General features: G+C 58.8%; 2 protein-coding genes across 2 annotated transcripts in view; both read right to left on the reverse strand.

Moving 5' to 3' along the window:
- The window catches only part of PSMB7 (proteasome 20S subunit beta 7), a 116,695-nt gene extending 108,095 nt beyond the window's left edge, over positions 1 to 8,600 (reverse strand). The window contains exon 1 of the mRNA XM_055541107.1: positions 8,597 to 8,600. The gene's annotated coding sequence lies outside the window, so the exon portion shown is untranslated. The remainder of the gene's footprint in view (positions 1 to 8,596) is intronic.
- On the reverse strand, positions 5,764 to 24,909 carry NR5A1 (nuclear receptor subfamily 5 group A member 1). The gene is made up of 6 exons (XM_055541101.1): positions 24,796 to 24,909; positions 24,504 to 24,645; positions 21,725 to 22,350; positions 14,584 to 14,703; positions 12,622 to 12,769; positions 5,764 to 6,011 (listed from the first exon to the last, which is right to left on the reverse strand). Exons 1-6 carry the CDS (start codon positions 24,895 to 24,897, stop codon positions 5,764 to 5,766), a joined length of 1,386 nt encoding a protein of 461 aa, XP_055397076.1. The 5' UTR covers positions 24,898 to 24,909.
- Positions 24,910 to 25,278: the final 369 nt, after the last annotated feature.

The raw sequence follows: 25,278 nt of genomic DNA on the forward strand, positions 1-25,278 counted from the left end.
TGACTGGGGAAAACAGGGGTGTGGTCACCCTCCCATTGTGCCGCTCAGAACGCTGAGGCACAGAGAGGAGCCCTTGAGGAGCCAGGGGTCGGGCCCCCACCCCCACAGATGAGGACACTGAGGCCGCAGGAGTCACGTGGGGGTAAGCCTAGGCACATCTTAGCCTGGGTCTGTATGACCCCAAACTCCCAGCCGACCTGCGTCCAGGCGGATGTCCCAGTCCTTCCGTGTCTCAGCTTCCCCTTCTGCAAAATGGGCTGGAGGCGCCCCCTGCAGGCCTGCCGGGAGGGCGCAGGCGTCCTGCAGATGGGGGGGCGTGCCGAGCAGGCAGAAAGGCACCCCCCACCCCAGCCTCCCCACCCATCACCCCGCTACACACCTCGGCTCCCAGCCCCCCAGCACCCGCCCCCGCAGGCGCAGCGTCTGTGGGAACAAGAGAGCGGCAGAGGCGCCTCTGCGCTCAAGTGACAGCGCCTTTGTCTCCGCTGAATGGGTGCGTTGCTAAGGCCCCTCGTAGCAACGGAGCCGCTTCCACCTCGGCCTCGGAGGGACCCCCATCCCGCTCCGCCCTCCAGATGCCCTAGGGCCCCCCACCCCACCACGCGACCCACTCAGGTGGCCCGAGCAAGAAGTGCAGGGAAGTGAAGGCTGCCTGCTGGGTATCCCTCCCAGGCCTGCTCCCGCCCCTCCCGAAAGCGCCTGCTGACCCCCGCCACACACACAGCCCACACCCCGGCATTGCAGGTGTTCTCCGAAGGGAGAAACTGAGGCTCGGAGAGAGGCTGGGAGAGACTGCCAGGGTCACCCAGGCCAGAATCCCACCCAAAGTCTCCCCCAGCCTCAGTTCCCAGCCCTCTCCCCATCTTGGAAGGGTGGGGCCCCCATCTTGGTTCTCTGCCAGCCCAACCCACAGGGTACACTTGCCTCCCAGGTTTCTAGAGACAGTGCATGGGGATTTTCCTGCAAGCTCCTCTTGGGGACCTCTGAAAGCCCCCTGCCGACCTGCGTGTGGACCACCACCCTCTCCCAGGGCCTCAGCCTCTCCCTCCTGCCAGGGGAACCTTGGCCCCGGAGCTCCCGCGTACCCCGCCAGGTCCCACGGCTCTGTCCCCAGCTTTCTGTCCGTGACCGCCCCTCCCCTCTACCCCGCCCCTCCTGCCGCGAAGTTCTGACAGCCCCCTGGTGTCTCTGGTAATAAACGGTACTGTAGTGACCTTTCCTTCTTTGGGGTCACCCTGGCCTGGGGAGGCAGATGAGACGCCAGGCTCCCTGGGAGGAGGGAGGAACAAGCTACTCTTTGATTTTGCAACTCAAGATGGACCCAATTTCACCATCAGGGTAGGTGTGGCCAACAGTAATTAGCACCTACTGTGTACCTGGCTGGTGCTGAGCCTCAAACCACCTCAGAGTTACAGGTCCTTACCTCAGCCCTGAGACCACCATCACCCCTATTGTACAGAGAAGAACTCTGACGGTCAGGGAAGATCTCCATGACTCATACCTCGGTCTCCTAGGCTGGGTGACATAGAGGTGAGGGGTGGCAGTCGTTGTGAGTAGGAGCCATCCAGGCAGCCTGCTCAGAGGAGGCACCACGGCAGGTGGGGTGGCTTCAGGTCAGATGTGTCAGGGCTGCGAGAGGACCCCCAACTGGGAATCTGGCTATGGGACTAGGTCTTGGCATCACTGATTCTGTGGCCTCGGGCAAGATGCTTCTCTGAGGCCTGGTCTCCTCGTGGGCGGAGCCAGTTTCAGAGCGAAGGTGAGCAGGAATGGTGAGGGCTTGGCACCTGGGTGGGCCCCAAGGTAGGGGCTAGGTGAAGGAGAGGCCCAGGGTCTGGTCTTGGGGTGCAAGGCTGTGAACAGCATCCTGCTGATCTCAGCTTGACTCCAGCACTTCTTGGGCCAGAGGCCATGGCGCAGCTGAGGGGCATCAGAGCATCCGCTGGGTGGAAGCGGGGAGGCAGCCATTCCCGATGCAGGTGAGTGGAGGTGGGTTAGGGCTGCATGAGAAGAAGCCCGAGACCCAGCAAGGTACAAGCTGCTCCCAGTTCCCTCTGTGACCTCAGGGTCACTTTCATCCTGGGCCCTGCCTGCATTGAGTCTGAGATAAAAATCTATTCAGGGTATAGTTAACCCACCACACAACACAGGGGTCTGGGTATTTCATTCTGGGGCTGGGGTTTGAATTCCTGGAAGCCTAGTCCATCATCTGCAGAATGGGGGACATCAGACCCACTCTGCAGGGACATGGAGCCATCCTGTGCGTTAGTCCCAGTGCCCAGCATGCAAGGCACTCAGGAAAAGTTGGCCATTGCCAAAGAAGGATGTGACGGAGAGCGTGGGCACACAGACCCTGCAGCCCAGGGGCGGCGATGTCTAAGGTCCCGAAGGTCCCAGGCAGAGAGAGAAGACAGCAGCCTCGGTGGGGAGGAGTGTAGTTCCTGCCTGCCCAGGGAGGATCCAGCAGGACCCCAGGAGGAGTGGCGGGCCGGGCATCACTGCTGAGGTTCACCACCAGGGCACTCAGCCTGGCCTGTTAGGCAGAGCCTGCTGCCCACTAATGTGAGAAAGGAGTGAAGGGGCCAGACCCTGGAGAGGCAGCAAGAGGGTGGTGCTGAACTGGACCGGGCACCTGGTAGCCCCTACTGCCTGTATTTGCAATATCCTGACTTCACTCCTCTCCGGAGCGCCTCTGCCTCCCCACACTCTAATCATATGGGTGGGGGTGGGAGGATGGGGGCGGTCAGGGCTGGGAACCAAGGCGTCCTTTCCAGTCTCCGCAACCCCTGCTCCACTTCCTCCCCCCAACACATTGTCTTTGCTCTTTAGCCAAAATAACCTTAGGTCTCCAAGGGCTTCCCTCATAGATTAGTTGGTAAGGAATCCGCCTGCCATGCAGGAGACCCTGGTTTGATTCCTGGGTTGGGAAGATCTACTGGAGAAGGGATAGGCTACCCACCCCAGTACTCTTGGGCTTCTCTTATGGGTCAGCTGTTTAAGAATCTGCCTGCAGTGCGGGAGACCTGGGTTCGATCCCTGGGTTGGGAAGATCCCCTGGAGGAGAGAAAGGCTACCCACTTCACTTAGGTCCCCACACACTGCTGGTTGACACCCCTCCAGCCTTATGTTCACACTGTTCCCTCTGCCTGGACTGCCCCCAACTCCTGTCGAGCTGGCAAACCCCTGGACATCCTTCAAAACTCAGTTTGGAGGACACCTCTCCTGTGAAGACTTCCTGTCCCCCCAGGAGCAGAATCAACCATTTTGTTATCTTGTGCAGTTACACGATGTATCACATCAGGTTACGATCTGATTAAGACACTCTCCCCTACAAGACTAAACATTCCCCAGGGGCAGGAACCAGGGTATCTGAAGGTGCTACTGCCAAGGTGTCTGCCTCAGGCTGCCTCGCCCTAAAAGAAGTGCTTTTTCCTAATCTGCCCAGAGGCACGGGTGGAGCAGGAGTGACTCTGGGAGTCAATTAGGTTGGTCAAGGTGGGTCAAGGATGGAAGCTTGCGTCTGTGGTTGGCTTTCTCAGTGTGTGACCCTGGAGAGGACAACTCATCTTAGTTTCCTCGTCTGTAATCTGGGGTTGCCACCTACCAAAGTGACTGCGAAGAGCGGATGGGCCGGACCAATGGACAAGGCAGGTGAAGTCCTGGAAGGGCACTTGGAGCAGACCGGAGGAAGCAGTCCTCAGAGGGGGGCCTTGCTCACTGCTGCCACCAGGTGGCTTGGGTTGGGGGGAATCGGGGAATCAGTGAGGGGGCCAGGCCCAGGGCCTGTGGGCCGCCGATGGCAGACAGAGAAGAAACGGCCAGCGCCCTGAAGGCAGGTGGGCCCCAGCAGGTGGCCGCCTAAAGTCCCTTGCCCTCTTCTGGATTATAACCCCTGCCTCACGGGGCTCCTGGAGGAACAGTGAAATGACGGGTGGCACACAGCAGACGCTCACTCAACGACTGTTCCCTCCTGCCCAGGGTGGCAGCTGAGATGCAACCAGGGTGCAACTTAGGCTGAGGCTCTGGGAAGCCCAAGCCTCTTCCAGGCCTCCCAGGGTTAGCAGGGACCCAGGGATGAGGTGGGGCCCCAGTAGTGCCTGGTATCCCCCTCCCCAGCCCCCAAACCCCATCTTGCCTCCCCCAGGTTTTGAACCAAAGGTTACCTGGGTATCGCCTTCATCCCATTTGGAGCATGGCCCTGCCCTAGATAACCCAAGCCTATTTGGGAGGCTCTGCTTTGGCCCCAGGATGTAAATAGGCAAAAGTAGCTGGAAACTAATTGCAAAATTTATTCCAGGGCTGCGAGGGTTGGGGGGTTCTTAAGGGCACTTCTCATTTGGGGGCTGGGGCATCGCCAGCCTGGCCAGGGGCACGTGTTTCAGAAGAGAGGGGCGGCGACTGAGACAGGGTGCTGGAAGGCGGGGGCAGGGATGCCCAGCAATCTGCAACTGGGCAAGCTCAGCACAAGCTGCGACAGCATCGTGAAAGCGGGGCAGACCGCGGACGCCCGGCCTGGAGACGGAGGACACCGGGGCCGCTCCCTGGTGCCTGGTCCTGCAGAGGGTCTTTCGGGATGTAGGAGAGGAGTCGAGGTGCAGCTTCAAAGGTGTGCAGCAAGGAACCCGATGGGATGGGGCCAGTGAAAGACGGTTCATCAGCAATGTCCCTGACCTGAAGCCCCTTACACTCTCCCCCCAAGATCACCCCGATTCCCACTCACAGAGACTCTGAGCTCCCCACAGGCCATGTTGCTGTCCACCTAGTGGGGTAGAGGGACAGGCTCTTCTCTGGATTGGAGTGGGGGCTCAGGAATAATGACCCAGCACCACCCCTGGGTACTCGGTATGAGGGTGTCTGGAGAGAAACCACGGGCTGTCCTTGGTGCTAGTACCCCCAGTCTCAGACCTCAGATCTGTCCCCTGCCCCTCCACATACATACCTTTCAAGGAGCATCTAAATTAAAATCAAATAACAAAACAAAACAAACTTCTTGACTACAGCCTTGCAGATAAATATCAGCCAGGAGGGTCAACTGTGAACAGGGCTAGAATGCCGATTGTGCCAAACCAAACTTCTCCTCTGGCGGGAGAGGGTTAGAAAGATGATTGTAGCAAAATACTTTTCAGATAACAACGTGTCAAAGTTCTCCCCTGCAGACGTCAGATGGGGCAGAGGGTTTAGGGAGGAGGTCTTTTTGTCCTAACCAGTCTCCCAGTGTCCTCCAGGGCCCAACAGTCCCCTTGCCTAAGTTTGCAAACTCTGTTATCCTTAGTTTACAAAACAGAGGGCTTCCCTCCTGGTCTCCAGGAGGGGGTCTGGAGACCCTCTCCTCTCCCGCCTGCTGATGTCCACTTGACCTCTCTCTGCCTCTGCTCCCAGGAGAGGACGAAGGGATGACCTCTGACTCAAGGGACGTTGAGGCCCACCAGGGAATACGAACCTCCTCCCTGGGCCTGGGATCCAGACTCCAGGACAGACAGCTGGGAGCAGGGGGAGGGAAGGAGTGGCTAGCAGCCACGTCCTTGGGGCACTCTGAGTAGCAGGCAAGTGCCAGCAGTGAGTGGGGACCACCTGCCCTCAGCCAGGCCCTGCTCACCCTCGCCCACCTTCCCAAACACGGGGCTTCCAAGAGCTGAGGGGCAGCGGCCTACGTGGTGGGGTCCTGGGTCAGCGTAATAAAAATAAACCACCTGGAGGCCACAAGGGTGCTGCGACCCGCCCCCTGGCCCCGGCCCGGCCCCCCTCCCCCGCACTGGCCCGTGTTCAAGTCTGCTTGGCCTGCAGCATCTCGATGAGCAGGTTGTTTCGGGGCATCTCGTTGCCCAGGTGTTTGTGGTACAGGTATTCCTTGGCTTGCATGCTCAGCGCCCGCACCTCCACCAGGCACAGCAGCAGCTGCTGGAACTTGTCCCCACAGTGCGGGTAGTGGCACAGGGTGTAGTCGAGCAGGGCGGCATTGGCCTTCTCCTGAGCTTCCTTCACCAGGCTGTGGTTGTTCAGGAACTTCACATCTGCAGAGGGAGGAGCCGATCACCAGTCCCGTCACATCACTGACACTGTCGCTGGCTTCACCCCACCAGCGTCCCTGCGATCACCAGAGACGTGGGCACTTCCGCCACAGTCTCCCCATCGCCGCCACGGCACCATGCCCGCGGTTGGCAGACACCGGCACCAGCATCCCTGGTTTTCACCCACATGGTCCCTGTCGCCGTCAACTACCAAACCTCAATCGTTCCTGCCACCACCAGGGGCGCCATCACCAGCGACACCGTGGATGAACGCCACGACCAGCAGCAGTCACCGCTGCTGACACCCCTGTGGTTGTCACGCACTAGGCCACCGCTGGCCACCCAGCCACAAGCACCTGCCACTGCCGCTGCCGCACTGTCATCGCGCCCAGCGCCGCCATCACCGAGACCATCGCCAACCTCCCCCGGTCCATCCTCGGGTCTGTCTTTGAACCTCTCGATTTCTTCACTGGCAAAAAGAGCACCAGTAGCATCTACTTCACAAGACGGCTGTGAGAGTTCAGGGAGCCGGCATCCAGAAAGTGCTCAGAGGAGCAAGCGTCTGGCGCTTTCCCAAGGCTCCCTGGGTTACTGTCACTGCCACTCCTCCTGTCCCCAGGTCCATGGCCGACACCATCCCCCACGGTCAAAAGCATCCTGTCGCCATCATCTCCAGGGAGTGACCATCCGCATCAGCACCCCACCACCATCATCACTCTCCCATCAGCACCATCCCGAGAGGCGAACTGTGAGTGGAGGGGTCCCATCCACTGTTCCAGAGAGAGGCAGGCACACTGTTGGTCCTCCTTCTGACCCATCAAGAGGCTCCAGCACCCGAAGGAAATTCTCTCAAGGGGCCATGGGGAGGGGGCCTTGGATGCTCACTGCAACAGTATTTACAGCAATGGGGAGGTGGCCCGGATGGCCGGGCGGGGGCTACACCCCCAGGAGTCCTGTGCAGTAGGCAGAAGTGATGGAGCAGACACAGCACTGAGCAAATGGACAAACCCTTAAAAGCCAGGGGCTGAGTGTGGGGAGAAAACAGAATAAAAACAAAAAAGGGAGATTCAGAATGAGATCTAGACGGGAACACCATCTTTGCTGCTGTTGCTTAGTTGCTAAGTCCTGTCTGATTCTTTTGTGACCCCATGGACTATATTCCGCCAGGCTCCTCTGTCCGTGGGATTTTCCAGGCACGAATACTGGAGTGGGTTGCCATTTCCTTTTCCAAGGGATCTTCCTGACCCAGGAGTCAAACCTGTGTCTCCTGCATTGGCAGGTGGATTCTTTACTGCTGAGCCACTGGGGAAGCCCAAAAGCCATCTACATAACTTTAAAATGCTTGCAAAGGACTTCCCTGGTGGCCCAGAGCTACCAACGCAGAGGCATGAGTTCGATCCCTGGTTGGGGAACTAAGAACCCACATGCCGCCCAGTGCAGCCAAAAACAACAAAAACCAAGACAATAAAAAGTGCTCGCACAGAAAACACGGACATTCTGTAAGAACAGGGACAAAACATAAAGGGACAATTGCCTATGGGAGGGAGAGGTGGGTGGCTGGGTAGCTCTGTGTGGACCAGGGACAAAGGAGTGTGGTCCTGCCCAGAGGCCCAGTGAGGAGAAAAATCAAGTATCTCCAGTGTGAAATGGATGGTGGTTGAAATCCCAGCCCCACTGCTTAGAATTGGTGGCCCACGCCCTAGCCTCTCCTGACCTGAAGGCCTTCGTCCTCTATGAAAGGGGCCACGCCCCCCTTGAGGCAGGGGAAGCTGCACAGGCGCCTGGCCCCCAGGGTGCCCATAGAGGGCCAGTTTCCTGTCACAGGAGCCCTCCCCAGCTCCTGGGCAGCATCTTCAGCTGGTGCCCTGCCTAGGGGCTACCGATCAGCAGGAACCCACAGATCCTGTCTGCATCCCTGACTCCTAGCCCTGTCTGGTCTGGGATGTGGCGGCCTGTGGTTCAGAAAACAGTCGTCCATCCACTTCCCCTCGGCTCCCACTGCTCGCAGCCCTGCCGCTGCGGGGGAGTCTGGAGCCCAGCATGCGCAGCCCTTGGCCCTTCTAATCCCTCTTAACACCCGCTGCGCCAGGAGGGCTGGATGCTCCTGGCAACCCTGATCCCCAGCCGCCCCCAGCGTGCCCGTCGAGGCCTGTGTTGTCCAAAGTCGGATTTAGGGAAATCCGAGCTGGACCTCGGGCGTATGGCAGGATCTGGGCACTCCCCCGCTCCGATCTTTCCCCCATGATATTCCCCTCCCCTCATATACTAAGTGAGCCGGGGTCATGTTCTTCCTGGCCTCCCCAGAATTACCATTAGCCCATAAGGCACCTTTGTGCCAGTTATACAGAAGGTCCCCCGTACCTCACAGAAAGACAGGTGAGGGGCATGCAGGCTGGGTTTCAGGCTCTACCTTCCCCTGTCTAGGCGCCCTTGTTCAGTTAAACAACCTGTCCAACTGTACATGACTGTTCCCTAGCCTGGTCCTCTCCAGACTCACTCAAAGGTCATGGGAAGTCTCCCCACCTAACTAGCCTCCCTGGGGGCAAGAGGTGCCTACCAGTCCCATCCATTTCCCAATCTCTTTCCAACCCCATGTACCTTCAATCCTACCATCCCCTGGGCTGAGCAATTCTCCAGTTAGTCTTCTGACAATTTACAATAGGAAGCTGGGGGTCCAGAGAAGGGTAGGGACCAGCTCAAGGCCACACAGAAGGCAAGGGGCCCAGAGGAAACAGGAGGGTGTGGGAAGGACTGGCCAAGATGCTGCAGTAGAGGCAGGAGTGGGAGGGGGCTGGGGAGGACCGGAGCCTCGGCTTTACCAGGATTTACTGTTCCCAGCAGCAGTGTGACAGGGACAGCAGGGCGGAGCACTGGGTGGGGAGGTGCAGGCAAGGACAGCGTTCAGGGACACACCCCTCCTGGCAGCTCTCAGCGGGCTGGAGACCCCACTGCCCCCCAAGGTGGACTGCAGGGCTGGGGGAGGGATGCACGGTCACTAATTGAGCCCCAGCCACCACAGTGCAAGACAGGAAAGTCGTTTTCCCAGCACCCGCCGCACCTTCCCTGCCCACCTCCATCAGTTAATCCCTACAGACAGGAAGGCAGGCAGGAAAGGGTGTCCTTCACGCAGGTGTTAAGGACAGTGGAGCGTGCCTGGAGCGCACAGTGGATACCAGAGCCGGGACTCGAACCCAGATCTCTCTGGCTCCCAAGCACTATGGGTAAGCAGGGGCGGGGTCGGGCCTGGACACGGGTTCCTGGGGGATTAGATGACATGATGACCTCATGTTCCATCCAACCCAGGAGTCCGGTCCAAGGACTACCCAGCCTGGGGCCCTTGGTTTCCCCAGGGAGACTTCTGGACTCCCCCCTTGGAGGGGAGCATGATCAAGCCATGCCCCTTCTCCTAGCCCCCCTCTAAAGGGACTGCTCTGAAGATTCTCTGGGATGACCATGTGACAGAGCCTACATCCCTTTGGACAACACACCCTTCCTCCCTTAGATGCAGGAGTCACAGAAACCTGAAGGTGTCCCCTCCTGTGTTGGGAGCTCAAATCCCAGCTCACCAGCTGGGTGACCGGGGGCAAGTCTCTTCCCCAGTCTGAGCCTCAGTTTCGCATCATCTGCACAATGGGGGCAAATTCAGCTCTGTGTCTCAGGGCAGCCAAGAGCTGGACCTCATCTGCTGCCCCGCTATGAGCCCTGAGCCGCTGAAGGTTGGAGATGGGCCTGCTTAGCAGTCCCGGGGGTGGTTGGGTGGGGAGGGGGAGCTGGGAGATAGCACCCCCACCTCCGAGAGCAGCCCGCTAGCTCCGCGGAGCCGGGGGCCCCCAGGTTCTCAGAAAAGCCCCCTTTTCACGGTTTAATTGAATATTTGAATAATCCTTTCATTCCAGCGAGGCATAAAGAATGTTGTCCCAATAGCGGTGACTCAGGCAGGCGCCCCCGCGCACAATGGCCCCTCGAGTGGGGCTGCTATTCAGGCCGCCTTTTGTTGGCGCGAGCAGTGGGTAAATTGCAAACGCTTAAGGGAATGCTGCTGCCGCCGCCTCAATGCAAGTCAGGAAATCGAATGTTAGGTCAATCCATTAAGCTTCGATTAAGTCCTCTGCAGAACAATGCCAGCCAGGCCCATCTTCATAAACACCGTGATTGCCAGGAGAGAGGCACTAATTTTAATTAAACCTCCTTACCTGCCTTCGCGCCTGCCTGAGCCGGCTATTTAGACACCAAATGGCACCCTTCTGTGGAGGCAGGCGAGAAGGGGCCGCTGGGCGGAGGGGCAGGGTGGGAGGGCGGGGCGGCCGGGGTGGGGGGACAGTCATCGCACAGGTTCAAGCTGAGCAGCTCAGGGAGGCGCTGCCCCGGGGTGATGCTCAGCACGCCAGCTGAAGGGCGATGGGCAAGTGGCCACCCCTCTCTTGGTTCCCAGTTCCCTTGGGGACCCCGGTCTGGCTGTCTGGGTGGGATCCTGGGAGTAGCCCTCTCCCACCTTCCAGACTCAGGGCAAATCTTGCCCCTCATCTTGCCCAGATGTATCCGCTTCTCCCAGCCCCACATCCAACCTCTGGGCTGCCGCAGGCATCCTTTTCCCATGCTGCAGTCAGAAGGACCTTTCCAAAAAGCAAACTAGATCATGATTCTCCTGCTGCAGATCCTTCCCAGGAAGCTTCAAGGTACTGGCCTGGCCTTCAAGGCCTTGTACAGCTCGGCCCCTGCCTGCCTCTCCAGGCTCCTCTTCACCTTCTCCCTGCCCCACAGCTACACCCGAGCTGTCAGGATTCTCCCCATCCCTCTGCACCAGCTATTCCTTCTGTCTGGAACGCCCTTGCTGCGGCTTGTTTTGTTTCTCCCAGAATACTCCTGCTCGTACAGCAAGGCCCAGCGCAGAGGGCCCTCCTCCAGGCAGATTTCCCCAATATCCAAGCTGTCGTTGGTTTCTCTTCTTGGGCCTAGCCCTGCTCACGCTGGACTGCTCAGACTCCTCTCCTAACCTAGAACCTGTCAGCCAGCAGCCTCTGTGGCTCCCTGGCTTGCTCTCACTGTGCACCCAGGAGCTCAGAAAAGCCTGGGTCATAGGTCTTCTCCCCTCAAAGCCCCAACATTCTGGCCCCCACCCGGAGGGTCATTATCATGACCCAGGTCACTCCCCACAAAGACAAGGCACAGTGTGAGATAAAGATGGAGAGAGACTTGTTCATGCATTCACTTCCTTCCCTAGCTTGCATTGTTAGAGGCAAGATCCTGCCCCAGCCTCCACCATGGCTGTCTCCTACCAAGCCCTGCAGCCTTGCAGACAAGCCCCCTCCAGCTACCAACCTGTTGTGCCAGAGTCAGGAAATCCAGCCTAGGCACCCAGGCCCTGACCACAGCCTAAGCACAGCACTTCCCCCAGTCAATACTCCACTAGTCACCCCACTCCCAGCCTTTATCCTACCCTCCGCTTCCCCAGCTGCCCCGACTCTTGGGCAGGCACACACTTGCCAGACTGTGACTATGATGTCATTTCCCACAAAGACAACGTCTCTTTCCTGCCCTCTCTCCAGGTGACAAGGCATTCACTTCCCTCCGTTCCAACCTCCCATCCCATCTATACCTCTGCTAAAAGATGTATTCCCCCTAGCAAACTCCTACTCATCCTCCAAGGCCCTGCTCAGATGTCCCCCTTCCAGGAAGCCTTCCAGGCGGATCCCTTGCTCCCCATCCCGGATTCCCCATCTCTTTGTCTCAGCCCTGATAGTGCTGGGCAAAGGTGTCTCCCAGACAGGGAGCTGCCTGAGAGCGGGGGCACAGCATCACTGGGCACAAGGAGGGCACTGGACATAGCTTGCTGGGTGAAGGAGGACAGAGGGAGGCTGACCTGATGAGAACCCAGAAGGAGGGTGGAGACGTGAGTGGCACAGGCTGGGCCAGGATCAGGAGGGCACAGGAGGCATACACCAGACACTTGTGGAGCTGGGAGAACTGGTGGCCTGGGCTGCCCTCTGCCCCTGCCCGGCTTTTTTTTCCTCCTTGGCACTTACCACAGTCTTCCAGGTGACACATTTTACTAGTCATTTCACTAATTTGTATAGTTTACTAATCATATTATGCTTATTGTCTCGTCTTCCCTTGAAGACAAGGATTTGGGTTTGTTTGTTTGTTTTTTTGAGTGAGTGAATGAAAAAATGAATGAATGGGCAAAGGGGTCTGGGCCTCAAAGACACCCCTGGAGCAGGGAATTAGGAAAAGCAGGGAACCTCAGGATGGGAACCAGGGGTCAGAAGCTCCTGAAATAACATGGGCATTTTCTGGGGTTGGCCTGGGCACTTCCCTAAGGCTTTCAGCCAAGAATTGACCAAATTCTCAGGAGAGGTCCTTATCCCATAAAGGGCAAGTCTTCGACCTATCCTGGCCCTCTGTCCTCCCACACAGAGAAACTCAGGCCCAGAGATGAAGCAGGCCCTGGACCAGGTCCCCTCACAGCTTTATTCACGAAGGGAGGGGGCCTGGCTTCTCCGAGGACGCCCATCAGAGAACCGCCGCACCTTGGGGTCTCTTCGCCAGCCCCACCTCCACCCCACAACCTGTCATCCACCTGACCCCCAGGCCGGGCCTCGCTCAGCCCACTCACCGAGGCTGAAGAGAATGAGGAACTTGAGGCAGACGAACTCCTGGCGATCCAGCTGCAGCGCGTGCAGCTGCAGCACCAACTCCTGCGCCCGAAGCACCAGGCTGTGCAGCAGCGAGCCCGCCTGGGCGGCCACCGCGGCCAGCTCCACCTGGGCGGGCACAGGGCAGGGTAAGCGCCGCGAGGGGACGGCGTGCAGGGCAGGCGCTGGTCGGAGCCTGGGGGTCAGGGGCGCCCGCCTAGGGGCGGGGCCGGGTGGGAAGGCCTCTCTTCAAGTCCCCGCCCCCCCCGACCCCTCCCGGCCTCGCGGCTCTGCTCCCTGCATGGAGCCAAGCCCCCCCCACGCAGCAGAGCTGACATCAGGCAGGTGGGTGCAGAGGGAGCGCTGAAGGGTCCTTCATGCACGAAGAGCGCCGTCAGATCAGATCCCGTGGTGCAGGCAGCTTGTGTGCTGTGTGTGGCATCTGCAGTGAGCGCCACCTTGTGTGGGTGTGGGGGCGGGGGCAGGGCGGCTGTGCCCGGAAACACGTGGATGCGGCCCCATGACTGCCCCGGGGGGCCGCATGTGGACACCTGGACGGGGGATGTGGCCACACCTCAGCTCACGTTCACACACATGCAGGGACACACTCACAGGGCGTGAACACACACACACACACAGTCTCCTATGGTCGCATCACAGGGTAACACACATACATCCACATGTCCATGTATACGTTCTCACTGACATGGTGAGGAGCAGATCTCAACATCCACCCACTTATGTGTGTGGAGATATCTGCACAATAAAATACAGCCACAGGGTGCACACACACACAGTCCATGGCCTCAGAGACGTCCACCCACCTGTTGGCAGGGGCCAGCACTCCTGCCTCACACTCACTTCACGTGCACTCACAGGTGGCCAGCTTTCTGCTGGCCGTGGATGGCCTGAGACACCCAGGTGAGGACAGAGGATGAAGACAAAGGGCTTGGGGTGGAGGTAGGGGGTGGGGAGCAGGGCCGTAGTCTCCGATCTCCACCCCACCCCCACTCCAAGCACCTGTGAAACCCACTCCCCCTCTTGAATCCACGCCCCCCTGCCACACACACACCAGGAGTGATGCTCCCTCCTTAGGTTAGACCCTGGGCATCAGCCTCCCTTTCCTCCTTCTCCTTCCCTCCATTTTCCCTCCACCCTGTCTCAGCCCCTCTTTGAATCATGCCCTCCCAGGTCCCAAGTGTTCTGAGCAGGGGGTGGCTACCTTCGTTTCCTCTTCACCACCCATCCTGCCATTTCCTCAAATACAACCTGGCTGTGAACTTCCCCACTTAAAACTCTTCTGATGCCCCCTGTTTGATTTCAGGAGCCAACCTAACCCCACCATGTCTCCCATCCTGGGGTGCCCAAATTCTGACTCTGAGCTCTTTGGGGCCCAGACCCCTTTGCCCATCCATCCATTCAGGATTTAGAACCTGCAGGTCCCTAGCGAGCCCTCCAGCTTTATCTCGTACCTCATCTCAGCCCCACAGGGCGCCTCCCCTCCAGACCCTCCTCCTAGCAGCCCTGGCAGCTCCGCAGCCCTAACCTGCCTCTCTGAGCTCGGCTTACGCAGCCGTCTCCTCTGCATGTATGGAGGTGGGGACTGTCCCGCCACCCCTGTCGCTGCCCGACCAACCCTTATTCACTCTTTCACTACTCAGTGCCACCGCCACCTCCTCCCAGAGCCTTCCAGACCCTCCCCACAGCTCTGAGCTGCTCCCCCAGAACAGGGCTCCCAGAGGCTGGCTCCTCTCCAGGTCAAAGCTAGGCTGGTCAGAGGGAGGTCGGGCTGGTGGGTATCCCATGAAGCTGGGGAAAGGGCTGATATTCAGCGGTGTCTAGGGCCAGCCCTGGAGAGGCCTGAGATCTCTTCTGGGCCCAGAATTCTGGAAGGGCATGGTTGGTGGGGGGGGTGGGCAGGGGGCACAGTAGGGTCTGGTCACCTCCTGCCCTGTGACCAGCAGGATGCTGCCCTCCTTGCCATGCTGAATCTGACGGTAGATGTGGTCAAAAACCAGCAGCTCGCTCCAGCAGTTCTGCAGCAGTGTCATCTGGTCGGCCACCTGCAGGGAAGAGGCACATGGGGGTCCAGGGTCCAGTCCTGCTGGGGACCTTCCCCTCACCCCTCTCCTGCCAGCTCTGCGTTCAGACGCTCAATGGTGCACATGACCCGGGCAAGTTGCCCAGCCTCTGTGTCCAGTCTGCCCATCTGTCTTCCTCATCAAAGTAAGGTACAGGTCTGGCAAAATAATAAGAGGGTCCAGTGGAGGCACGCTGGACTTGGCTGGGCCTGGCTGCAGGCCATGGCTCTGCCTCTTACAAGCTGTATGATCTTAAGCAAATTCTGTCACCTTTGTGGGCCTCAGTTTTCTCATCTGGAAAGTGGGCAAAGTATTATAAGGTGGTCCAGCACATATTAAGCCCTCAGTAAATGTTAGCGCATAATGTCCACCAAAATGCTTTGTGAAGGATTCCTTCAAATGCAAGGGAAAATCAGTGAGTGTTAATTTTTCCTTGTGCCTATTTGGCCTGTGGTCACATCTCTAGCAGCCTCAACCACTCCAAGAAAAAGCCATGTCAGAGGGCTTCCCCTGGGTCTTGTGCAGAACCTTCAAGCTCAAGCCTGCAGCCCAGCCCAGGGAATGAGCAGGTGGCTGGCAATGGTCTACATCGGAAGGAGGAACAGAAGGGTACACAGGGCCGATTCTGAGTCCCTAGGCTGTACTCGGGGCACTCAGTGTGAGGGCAGGGACAGTCTTCCAGCATGGCGATCGCCACACTCTAGCCTGACAGTGACAAGTGGGACTCAGGCCCATGGGATGCCAGAACCAGAAGGACCCTCAAGGAACCCCCAGCCTAAACTATTTCCAGATGAAGAATCTGCCACTCAGAGAGGGCAAGGGACTCTCCAGGAATCAGAGAGAAACAGAGCCAGGCCAGGGCCACGGCCAGCAGTCTCGGTCCTCAGCTCACAGCAGGGACAACATTGAACCCTTGTGGGTGTTCAGAACGGTGCTGGGTGCAGTGTGTCCTCCTGGGGCCACACAGTGCAGACTCCAGTCCTTCTCAGCATCTGTGGCTCATGGACCAGCCACCGTCTACCCAGCGGGTACTCCCCGGGCACCTTCCTGGGCCATGCCCTGCAGTGAGTGCAAACTACAACATCGAGTCATGGCGTTACAGCTCCACAAGTGTTTGCGGTAAGTGCTGCTGTCATGCCCAATCTACGGAAAAAAGGGGGATTCGCTGGTGGCTCAGATGGTCAAGAATCTGCCTGCAATACGGGAGACCCGGGTTTAATACCTGGGTGGGGAAGATCCCCTGGGGGAAGGGAATGGCTACCCAATCCAGTATTCTTGCCTGGAGAATTTCATGTATAGAGAAGCCTGGAGGGCTACAGTCCATGGGGTCACAAAGAATTGGACAACAAGGAGAAAGGACACTGAGCTCAGAGAGATCAACTAACTTACCCCAGGTCACACAGCTCTTTCTGGTTCATTTGTGCTTTTAACCACTAGGTATGGAGGAAGCCCCACCCTTGCCACCCCTGAGTTCAGGGCATGTTCACTACTGCCCCAGAAAGCCTCCCCCTCCTCCCGACTTGGCAACTACAACATCTCATGGTGCTATTCATGGCTCTTCTTCATGTCTTCCCTGGTAACCTGTGGGATCTGCCAGCAGGATTGGTATCCAGCTCATCTCTGGGCCCCCAGAAGAGGGGAGTCAGTTTTGCTTGATGAACAAATATGTGTTCCTCAAGACATACACAGACAGCCCAGAGGAACCATCCTCAACCTGGAGGCCAGAGGCGTCCAGGCAGCCCCCGGCCTGTGGGGAACTGGCCCAGACCTGACCAACAGCCCAGCGTGGGGCGGGGCGTAGAAGCCCCTCTTCCCCTCTGCTCTGCTCTTCTCCTGGGGGTGGCCCTGGAGCCAGTCCTCAGACAGACAGGAGGAGAGAAAAGTGGACAAAGAACAAAGCAAGCTGCCGGACACACAGACAGGTTCCTCCCGGACTCGCCTGCCCAGCCCTTCCCAGCCCACACGGCTGAGAATAAGAGGAAGGGTCTGTCGCTACCCTGCTCTGCCTTCCCATCCTCCTGCCTCCCCTCACCTCCATGTCAAGAACCCACCACTCCCCCTCCTCTCCCAGCAGAACGTCCATCCTAGAGCCTCATAACTGTCTGAACAAAAAAAAACACCCGAGCCAGGGGAACCCCAGGCTCAGGCAGAAGTAGCTCTGAATGGGAGAGGCCAGGAGAGACTGAGCAGGCAGGGGGCACCTGGCCTTATCTCACCTCAGGAAGTGGCCAGCCCCCGGAGCGCCTGCCCACCCCTTTGAAGGAGGGAGGCGAGGCTCAGCAAGCACCTCGACCAGGCCCCGTTCCCCATCACCTCCTGCTCGGGGAGTCACACTGGCCGTTTTGGCCAACCCAGATGGAGACAGAGGGTGTGCAGGGATGGGCTCTGCCCGCCCCACCTCCCCACCCACTGGGGCCCTCGGGAGCAGACACCCTTGTGGCTGAATTAAGGGAACAGGGGGTGGGGAGATGGAAGCACATGAGATAAGGGGGAGAATTAGGAGATAAGCTGGCTGAGCTTTGGGCAGAAAGCAGAAGGGGTCACAGTGACCCGGCTGGCCGAGCCCCGGGAGCAGACTCTGTACCCAGACCTCGGACCCCGGCAGTGGGGGCAGCCCCGCCTCAGGGGTGGAAGGGGAGCAGGCAGAGAGATGTACCTTGGAGGCTGGGCGTCGGCGCCCTGTGCCTTCTGGTTCCCACTTAGCCACACACCCGGCCCTGATTTCCTATTCTGAGAGATGGGAAAAATAAATCCTCCCTCTTTTGGTTACAGAAAACAGCGGTGTCAGTCGTGAGGGTTCCCAGGTGAGTTATTCCAGAGACACTGCCCCCCTCGCCTGGGTTCCCCTACCCATCAGCTAAGCAGTTGCGCCTTCCAGACGCTTCACTCTCACTTTGCCTAGATGGACACACAAAGATACCAAACACCAAACAGTCTGCACACAGAGGAAAGCGCGCACACACACACACACGCACACACACTCCCCCTTTCATTAAAAGGAAAACCACAGGGCCAGGTCCTCTCCACAGGAAAGCAGGTGGCGAAAAGGCTCATTTAAGCAAAGAGGGCTGGTCTTCACCTTCCGTGGGCTTCTCCCTAAGCAAAAGGTTCTTCCTCTACCTTTGCCCTGGCAATCAGGACATTCGCAGTCTCAGCCCTGGGGTCCCTCATCAGCCGGGCCTGTCTGCTGGGCCCACCAGCCGCCCACCCCTCCCGCCAGTCTGCCACAAATCTTCCTGGAGCCTTGACACTTTGCAGCCTGCCTCAGAGACCGGGTATTTATGGGTGCTGAGATGACCTCCCTCCCAGCAGGCCCCCCTCTGGAGTCCCCTGGGGTCTGATCGGTCTGGCGGTCGAAGGCCAGCGGGCTCTGTAATTCTCCAGTGGCTGACAAGCCATGGGCTGGCCGTGGCGCTGTCCCGGCTGAGCGGTTGGCGGGCTGTCATTTGTCAGCCCAGGACTGACAGAGTTACTGTCACTTAAATGAAACCATATATCTAAGCAGTTAAATGTGTTGCCGATTGAGGGCCTCGGAGCAGGGCGTCAAGGGTGCACTGATGTCAAGATGGGTCATTAGGCGTTCTTGGCCCTCGTCTCCACCTCCCTGATTGCTATCTCGCATCCTCCCAGCTGTCCCTCAGGGGAACTGTCCAGAGAGGCTGCCTGCCTGGGCCCTGCCCCCACTGAGCAGTGCGCACAGGTGAGTTTCTGCTACCTTGCAGGTACAAAGCTGCTTTGGAAGCACAGGGCAAGGTGGGCCCTGTCTTCTCTCAGAGCCCTAGAATGCTCAGAGGAGCATGGACACAATATATCTTTTCTCCTTCTTCCTGTCCCGGCCTGTCCGCCACCTGCAAGGTTAGATTCAGTGGGACAGCAGCAGGGGGTGAGGGAGGGAGCTAAGCCCCGACTCACTGAACACTTCCTGTGTATTGCGCCCTGTGCTAAATTCTTTAACCTGTCCCTGCTCACTAAGCCCTTCCAACAACCCTATGAGGTGGCGATTATGTCCACTGCCCCCTTTTTACAGATACGGAAAACTGAGGCCCAGAGGAGTAAAGTCACCAAAGGCACACAGCAGATGAGTGGCAATCTGGAGGCTACACACAGGCCTCCTTGCTTCCAGCCTGTGTTTCTAATCTCTGTGCCACATCATATTTAGCACACCACAATTGCATGAGACGGAGCATCATGCAGAGACAGAGGGACATCAAAGCTGGGAAAGAGGATGGAGGAGGGGAAGCCCAAGAGGACATCTGAAGCCCCCAGTATCAGCTCAGCAATGACCTCATGCCTTGCCCTGGGCAGCGAGATGTCATCAGCATCACAGGGGACTGAGTGGGTCTCTCTAGGGAGAGCTCCGGCTCTGTGGTGGGAGCCGGCCTTCCCTGGCTGGCTGTCCATCACCCACCACCGAAGGACCTACTCCTGGTTCAGGCTCTGCTTCCTGCCCTCCCTGCCTCTCCAGCCCTGCCTCAAGTACTGCCTGGGGTTCCCTGACGCGTGATGCCTTTTTGCATTTCTGCACCTGATGCTGTTCCCATTTCCTGGAACACCCTTAACCTTTTCAGACTGCTTTCTGGAGAGCGGCAGATCAAAGAAACCTCTCCTAACTTTCTAAGACAGAACCATTTGCTCTCCTACTGGGCTCCCTTGGCCCCTTTCTTTGGCTCTCAGTGACCTGGGCACCCTGTGCCCTGTGTTGGCGTTATCTATGTGCATGTCTGTCTCCTCCTCTGGCCTGCAGCCCTCCGGGTCCCATCCATTTCACTGTCCCCATGCACAGGCCACGGGCGGCCCCACTCTCAGAGCACCCTCTCTGCTGGCTGCTAAGATGCGTCCTGCCCAGAGGTGAGAAATGAAAGGTCAAAGGGGAGAACAGAGTCACTTGGCTCCCCTCCCACTTTTCAGCTTCCCTAGCTCTGGCTCTGCAAACACATCAGCCCAGGACTTATTGGACCAGTGGGAAAGAAGTTCCATATGGCTGATGAGAGGCCCTCTAAGGGCTGGGCTAGTACTTATCTGCAAGTCTCCTTTAGAGAGGTTGGTAACCTGGGCTTGATTCAGAGACTCTGGGAAGGGGAAGCAGGAAGGTTTGGACCACAGAGAAGCCAGAAGCAGGAAAAAACACTCAGCAAAGCTGGGACAAAAGCCCTTCCCATCCTGCGTGAAAAACCCCCGAGAGACCAGGATGGCAGCCAGAGGAAGTGCCCTGCCCCTGGATCCAGGGTTCTGGAGGGCCAGGAAGGCTCCATTCCTCCTCCCCTCTGCACTGGGGGCTCATGGGAGGCTTGGAGGGAAAGCTGGCAACCAATCCAAGGGTCTTGGGACCCTCATCCCCCACTCAGGGCGTCCAGGCATGAGTAGAAGGCAGATGGGACTGTTTGAGGCCCTGCCTCTTGTTCTGTCCATGAGGTCGGCCTCGAGAGGGGGCATGGGTGAGAAGTCCCACCCCACAGCAGACACACGGCACATCCCCAGACCTCAGCCACGACAGAGGCCCTCCACAGTAGAAGCAGAAGCCATCGCTGCCAACTCTTGACTCCCAGAGCAACCCAGGCCCCCGGCCCCACAGTGCCTCATGGGTGCACAGTGCCCAGCCTTCACCTCACCCCTCCCCCACCCCACGTCCAGCCCAGCCCCGGGAGGCAGTGCCCCCGGCCCATCCGGCCACATGCCCCTGGAGGAAGCCCAGGCCTGCGTGGCGTCAGCACTGACAATGCTGCTCAAGGCTGCAGTGGCCCGCAGGGAGGGCAACAGGCCCTGCTGTTTACAGCCAGGCGGGCAGACCCGAGAGCGCAGACAGCAACAAGCCTGGAGTAAAGGCCCATCGTGTCTTGGTCTAAGCCTGGGAGGATGGGCTTTGGCCAGACTTGGGGGCCTCTGAGGTTGGCAGGACACCCTGGTCAGAGGGAGCCAGGGCACTAGAGGGGCAGCTCTCAGCCTTTGAGCGCTTCAAACCACTGGGCGGGATGAGTGGGATGTTCTTCCGTGTCTGGCCTTAGTTTCTCCTGCTGCTTTCCTGCTTATTTTAGCCACAGGTATCCCAATCCAGGGGAATGGAAGACCTTGCAGCCAAAGTATCTGGAAGATGAGAGGCGGGCCCTGCCATCCCCTACTTATCCTGGCACCTAGCTCTCCCTGTACATGCACACACACACACATTTACACCTAGGACCAACCACCATAGGGCTTCCCTCGTAGCTTAGTCGGTAAAGAGTCTGACTGCAATGCAGGAGACCTGGGTTCAACCTCTGGGTCCGGAAGATCCCCTGGAGAAGGAAATGGCAACCCACTCCAGTATTCTTGCCTAGAGAATCCCATGGACAGAGGAGTCTGGCAAGGCTATATAGTCTACGGGTCACAAGAGTCGGACACGACTGAGTGACTCAGCATAAGCACACCAACCACCATGCATGAGAGATGCAGGATAGTAAGATGTTTCACCTTAGGTAGGAAGGAGAAGCACCCCAAACTGAGATACTAACACCCCTTCTATGATATCTGAGGCTAGTGGGGAGTGATGGCCTCTCCAAATGAGCAGACAGGAGAGCCTGGACTCTCTTCCTGATGCTGGGCTGGGACAGCCAGAGACAGCTTCCCAGGGACTCAGCTAGTCCTTTGGGAGAATCTAGAGAAAGAGAAGTGTCCAGAGAGCTGCAGACTGGGAGAGAGACAGAGACTGAAGGGACTAGAGGGAGACAGGGAAACAGACAGATAGCACACCAGGGAGAGAGACAACAGAAAGAGGCAGAGATAAAAGAAGCAGAGGCCGTGAGAGATAGATACCCAGGAAACAGAGAAGGGGAAAGAGGGAGGGGTGAGTGGGGAGGAGGGAGAGGGGCAGGAATACTCCTCGCTTCCCCAGGGTGGCCTCCCTGTCCCCTGACACAGCCTGAAGCCAGTGGGTAGGCTAGTCCACCCAAGGGGTGTCCAAGACTGAGACTTAGACAGCTGAGAAGACACCCCAGATCCAGCAGCCAGCCAGGTGGGAGGAGGGACTCACCTCCAGCTCCTTGAAGACCATGCACCTGCGTGCCCAGTCCACGATGGAGATGAAGGTCTGGTCGGCCATCCTGCACAGGAGGCTGAAGGGCGCAGGCTGATCGGGGCGGCCTTTGGCCGGTTCCTGCAGGCAGCCCACGATGCGTGCCCGCACTTGGTCCTCATCTGGCTCCAGCTGCAGCAGCTGGAGGATAAGCTCGGGCACACCAGGCCCCCCCGAGAAGGGCTCTGGGTAGCCATAGGGCGGCCCGGGCTGTGGGGGGCTGGCATAGGGCTCTGGGTACTCAGACTTGATGGCACGGCCAGGGAAGGCAGGGTAGAGGTAGCCAGCCAGTGGCCCGTGGGCGCTGGGCACAGCCATAGGCAATGCTGGGGCCCCAAAGTCGCCCAGTGGCCCAGCTGGTGGACCTGAGGCCAGGCCCTTGGGCTCAGATGCATGCAGGCCATGGGGCAGCATGTAGTCCGGTGGGGGAGGGGGCGGTGGGGGCACCCCCATTGGGGGGCCTGTCTCCAGCTTGAAGCCATTGGCTCGAATTTGTGCCTTCTTCTGCTGCTTCAGGGCCCGGTCCCGCTTGTACATGGGCCCAAACTTGTTCCGGCCGCCTCGCATGCGGTCAGCACGCACAGCTGTGGGCAGAGGCAGAGGGGGGCAGGCTCATCCTCTACAGGCCACCCTCCCTACCGCTCCACTCACAACTCTTTCCCAAACGGATCTGATTGGGCCTCTCCCCAGCTCCGCACCTCTCATGGCTCCTCCGGTGCCCTTTACCTGCCATTCACCAGAGTCAATCCCCTAACCTGGCATTCAAGGCCCTGGTCCCCTTGCCACATTGTCTACCCTTCACGAGCCCCAGTCTCCTTTCCTCTCCACCTTACTATCTCTCTGCATCTCTGCTTGGCATGTCCCCAACCCTGCCTGTGATATTCCTTCTGTCTCAAAGGCTTTCCATCTCTTGTGCTTTACTAAACACCCAAAGTGTTCTGGGTTCATGGGCAGCATCCTCTTCTTACCCAGATGTCTGGCCTCTCATCCCACTGAGTGGTATCATATCCAGGGTGAGAACTTCCAGGGGCCCAGCAATGGGCTCAAGTGCCCAGCACAGGGCCTGGCAGGGAGGTGGTGATGGGAAGTGGGCTCTGGTCAGCCTCATTCCCAGGTGGGTTCCCAGGGTCCAGCTGCTTCTTGACTGTCTGCCTACCTCTGTTGAACCCCTGTTGCAAAATGACTCAGGCTTCCTCTGCTGCCTTCAAATTTGAAGCTGAGTTAAGGGCTGGCTGGGGCTCTGGGCTGGGGGAAGGGACCTCCCTTGCTGACCAGATGTCCCTCTGCCTGGCCAAGAATGTGTCACCAGCCGGACCCAACAGGTGTATCTCTGCAGCCGAAGTGTGGCCCCTGCCCCTGCTCAAACAGGACCCCACCCTGATCTCCCGGAGAAGGGAGAGGAGAGGAGAGAGAGGCCAGTGCTCAGCAAGGAGGGTGTCCCAGGGCCCACCCGGCCAGTCTTCCTGCCATGGGAGTGGGCAGCCCTGCTCCACTCCCTCTGGCCCGGGAGCTGGGGACCTGGGCTCTGGGGGCAGGACAGGATATCCCCCTTCCATCGGGAGCCCTTCCTCTAGGTGGCAGGACTTATGGCCCCGGCAGCTTTCAGAGCCACCAGGGGCCTTCTACATTGTTTAAAAACTTTAACCAACAGCTGCCTGCTCGGCGCACAGCCCGGCTGGGGCCAGCAGGGTGGAAGGCTATGACTGTCCACCCTCAAAGAGTGTGAGTCTTTCCTGCCGAAGCGTTTTTCCTCCCCTCTGGACAGAGAGTTAGGGGTGGGGGTGGGGAGACAAGGATGGGCCTGGGTTCTCTGGGGGCACTTGGTCCCCACTGCCCAGCTCTCTAGGGCCTGGCTAGGGACCTGCTGAATGAATGAACTGAGTGAACCTTCTGGCTGGATGGACGGACGAAGAGATGAGTGGTCTGGGTGAGTGAGGGCTGCACAGTGATGCTGGATGGATAATAACATCAGTAAGGATAACAATAACAGCTAACCTGTTGAGCATTTTCTACATTTCAGGCACCATGCTAGGAGATTTTCATACAATTCTCTCACTAACTCAAGGAGGAAGGTACTACTGAAAAGCCCCTTCCCTTGTGGTAAAGAATCCCCCTGCAATGCGGGAGACCTGGGTTCGATTCCTGGATTGGGAAGATCCCCTGGAGAAGGAAAAGGCTACTTTCCTTTCTCCAGTATACTGGCCTGTAGAATTCCATGAACTATATAGTCCATGGGGTCACAAAGAGTCGGACAGGACTGAGCAACCTTCACTTTCACTTCACATGGGGAGTCTGCAGCTCAGAGGTTAAGGGACTCGCCCAGTGTCACCCACCTGTAAGTGACGGCACTGGGACTTGAACTCCAGTAAAGGCACTGAAAACCTTGGCTCTGGCTTGGTGTTGGATGTCAGTGGGGGTGTTACAGAACTCACAGAGGGAGGAGTTCTGTGGGGCTCTGCTCCCAAGGGCTGGGGAGAGGGTCCTCTTTCTGGGGTTCACTTTTGGATACTTCCCAACCCCACCCCAGAATGGTCCTATGCGCATCCCTTCAGCCAAACCGGCATCGGTTCTCACCCCTCCCCCATAGGGATCGGCCCTGATTTCACGTGAAGGACTAACTGCCTGGCCTCAGAAACTTCAAGAAGACCTATGGTACCCTCCCCGCACCCCTTCTCCCATCTCCACCCCCTGCCCTCTCGTCGTCAGAGGTCAGGGGTAGGAGGCACGGCACTCGCACCTTCCAGGCGCATCCCAACCGTCAGGCACTTCTGGAAGCGGCAGAAGGGACAGCGCTTGCGCTGCGTCTTGTCGATTTTGCAGCTCTGGCTCTCGGTGCACGTGTAGTGCTTGTTGTTCTGCACCGTGCGCTTGAAGAAGCCCTGGGAGAGAGGGGAGTCAGCGCAAGAGGGGGACAGGCTCTGTCTCCCCTTCCCTGCACCTCCTAGCCGGGCTTTCCGCCGCGTCCCCGCTCGTGGCTCACCCGCCGCCGCCGTTCGCGCCTGTCCCCTGCCGACCAGCTGCCCGCTCACCTTGCAGCTCTCGCATGTGAGCAGCCCGTAGTGGTAGCCGGACACCTTGTCCCCACACACGGGGCACAGCTCGTCCAGGTCCTCGTCGTACGAATAGTCCATGCCCACGGCGTCCGCCTGTGGAAGGAGGAGAGGTTCATGGCAGGGCCGGACGGTCGCTGGTGGTGCGGGGGGACCTGGGCGCGGTGGGTCCTGCGCCCCCGCGGCAGCGCGCCCCTCGGGGCCCTGCTTACGGGCCCGGCCCCTGGGCCCCACTGCAGCGCCGGTGGTCAAGGACGCCTGTTGCAGGCCCCCCATGAGAGCGCCCTGAGCAGCCGACAGCAGCACATGTGTCCGGAGCAGCTCCCGTGCGTGCGGGGCCCTTGCTGGCCCTGTGTCCGCGCTCCCGCCGCGCCCTCTCCCCACCCTCCCAGGGGCTCCTCCTGAGTGGCCCCCCACCGCGGCCGATCTGGGACTGTCAGATTAAATGGGCTTTGATCCGGA

The sequence above is a fragment of the Bubalus kerabau genome, chromosome 11 (assembly GCF_029407905.1).
Source record: "Bubalus kerabau isolate K-KA32 ecotype Philippines breed swamp buffalo chromosome 11, PCC_UOA_SB_1v2, whole genome shotgun sequence".
Lineage (NCBI taxonomy): Eukaryota > Metazoa > Chordata > Mammalia > Artiodactyla > Bovidae > Bubalus > Bubalus kerabau.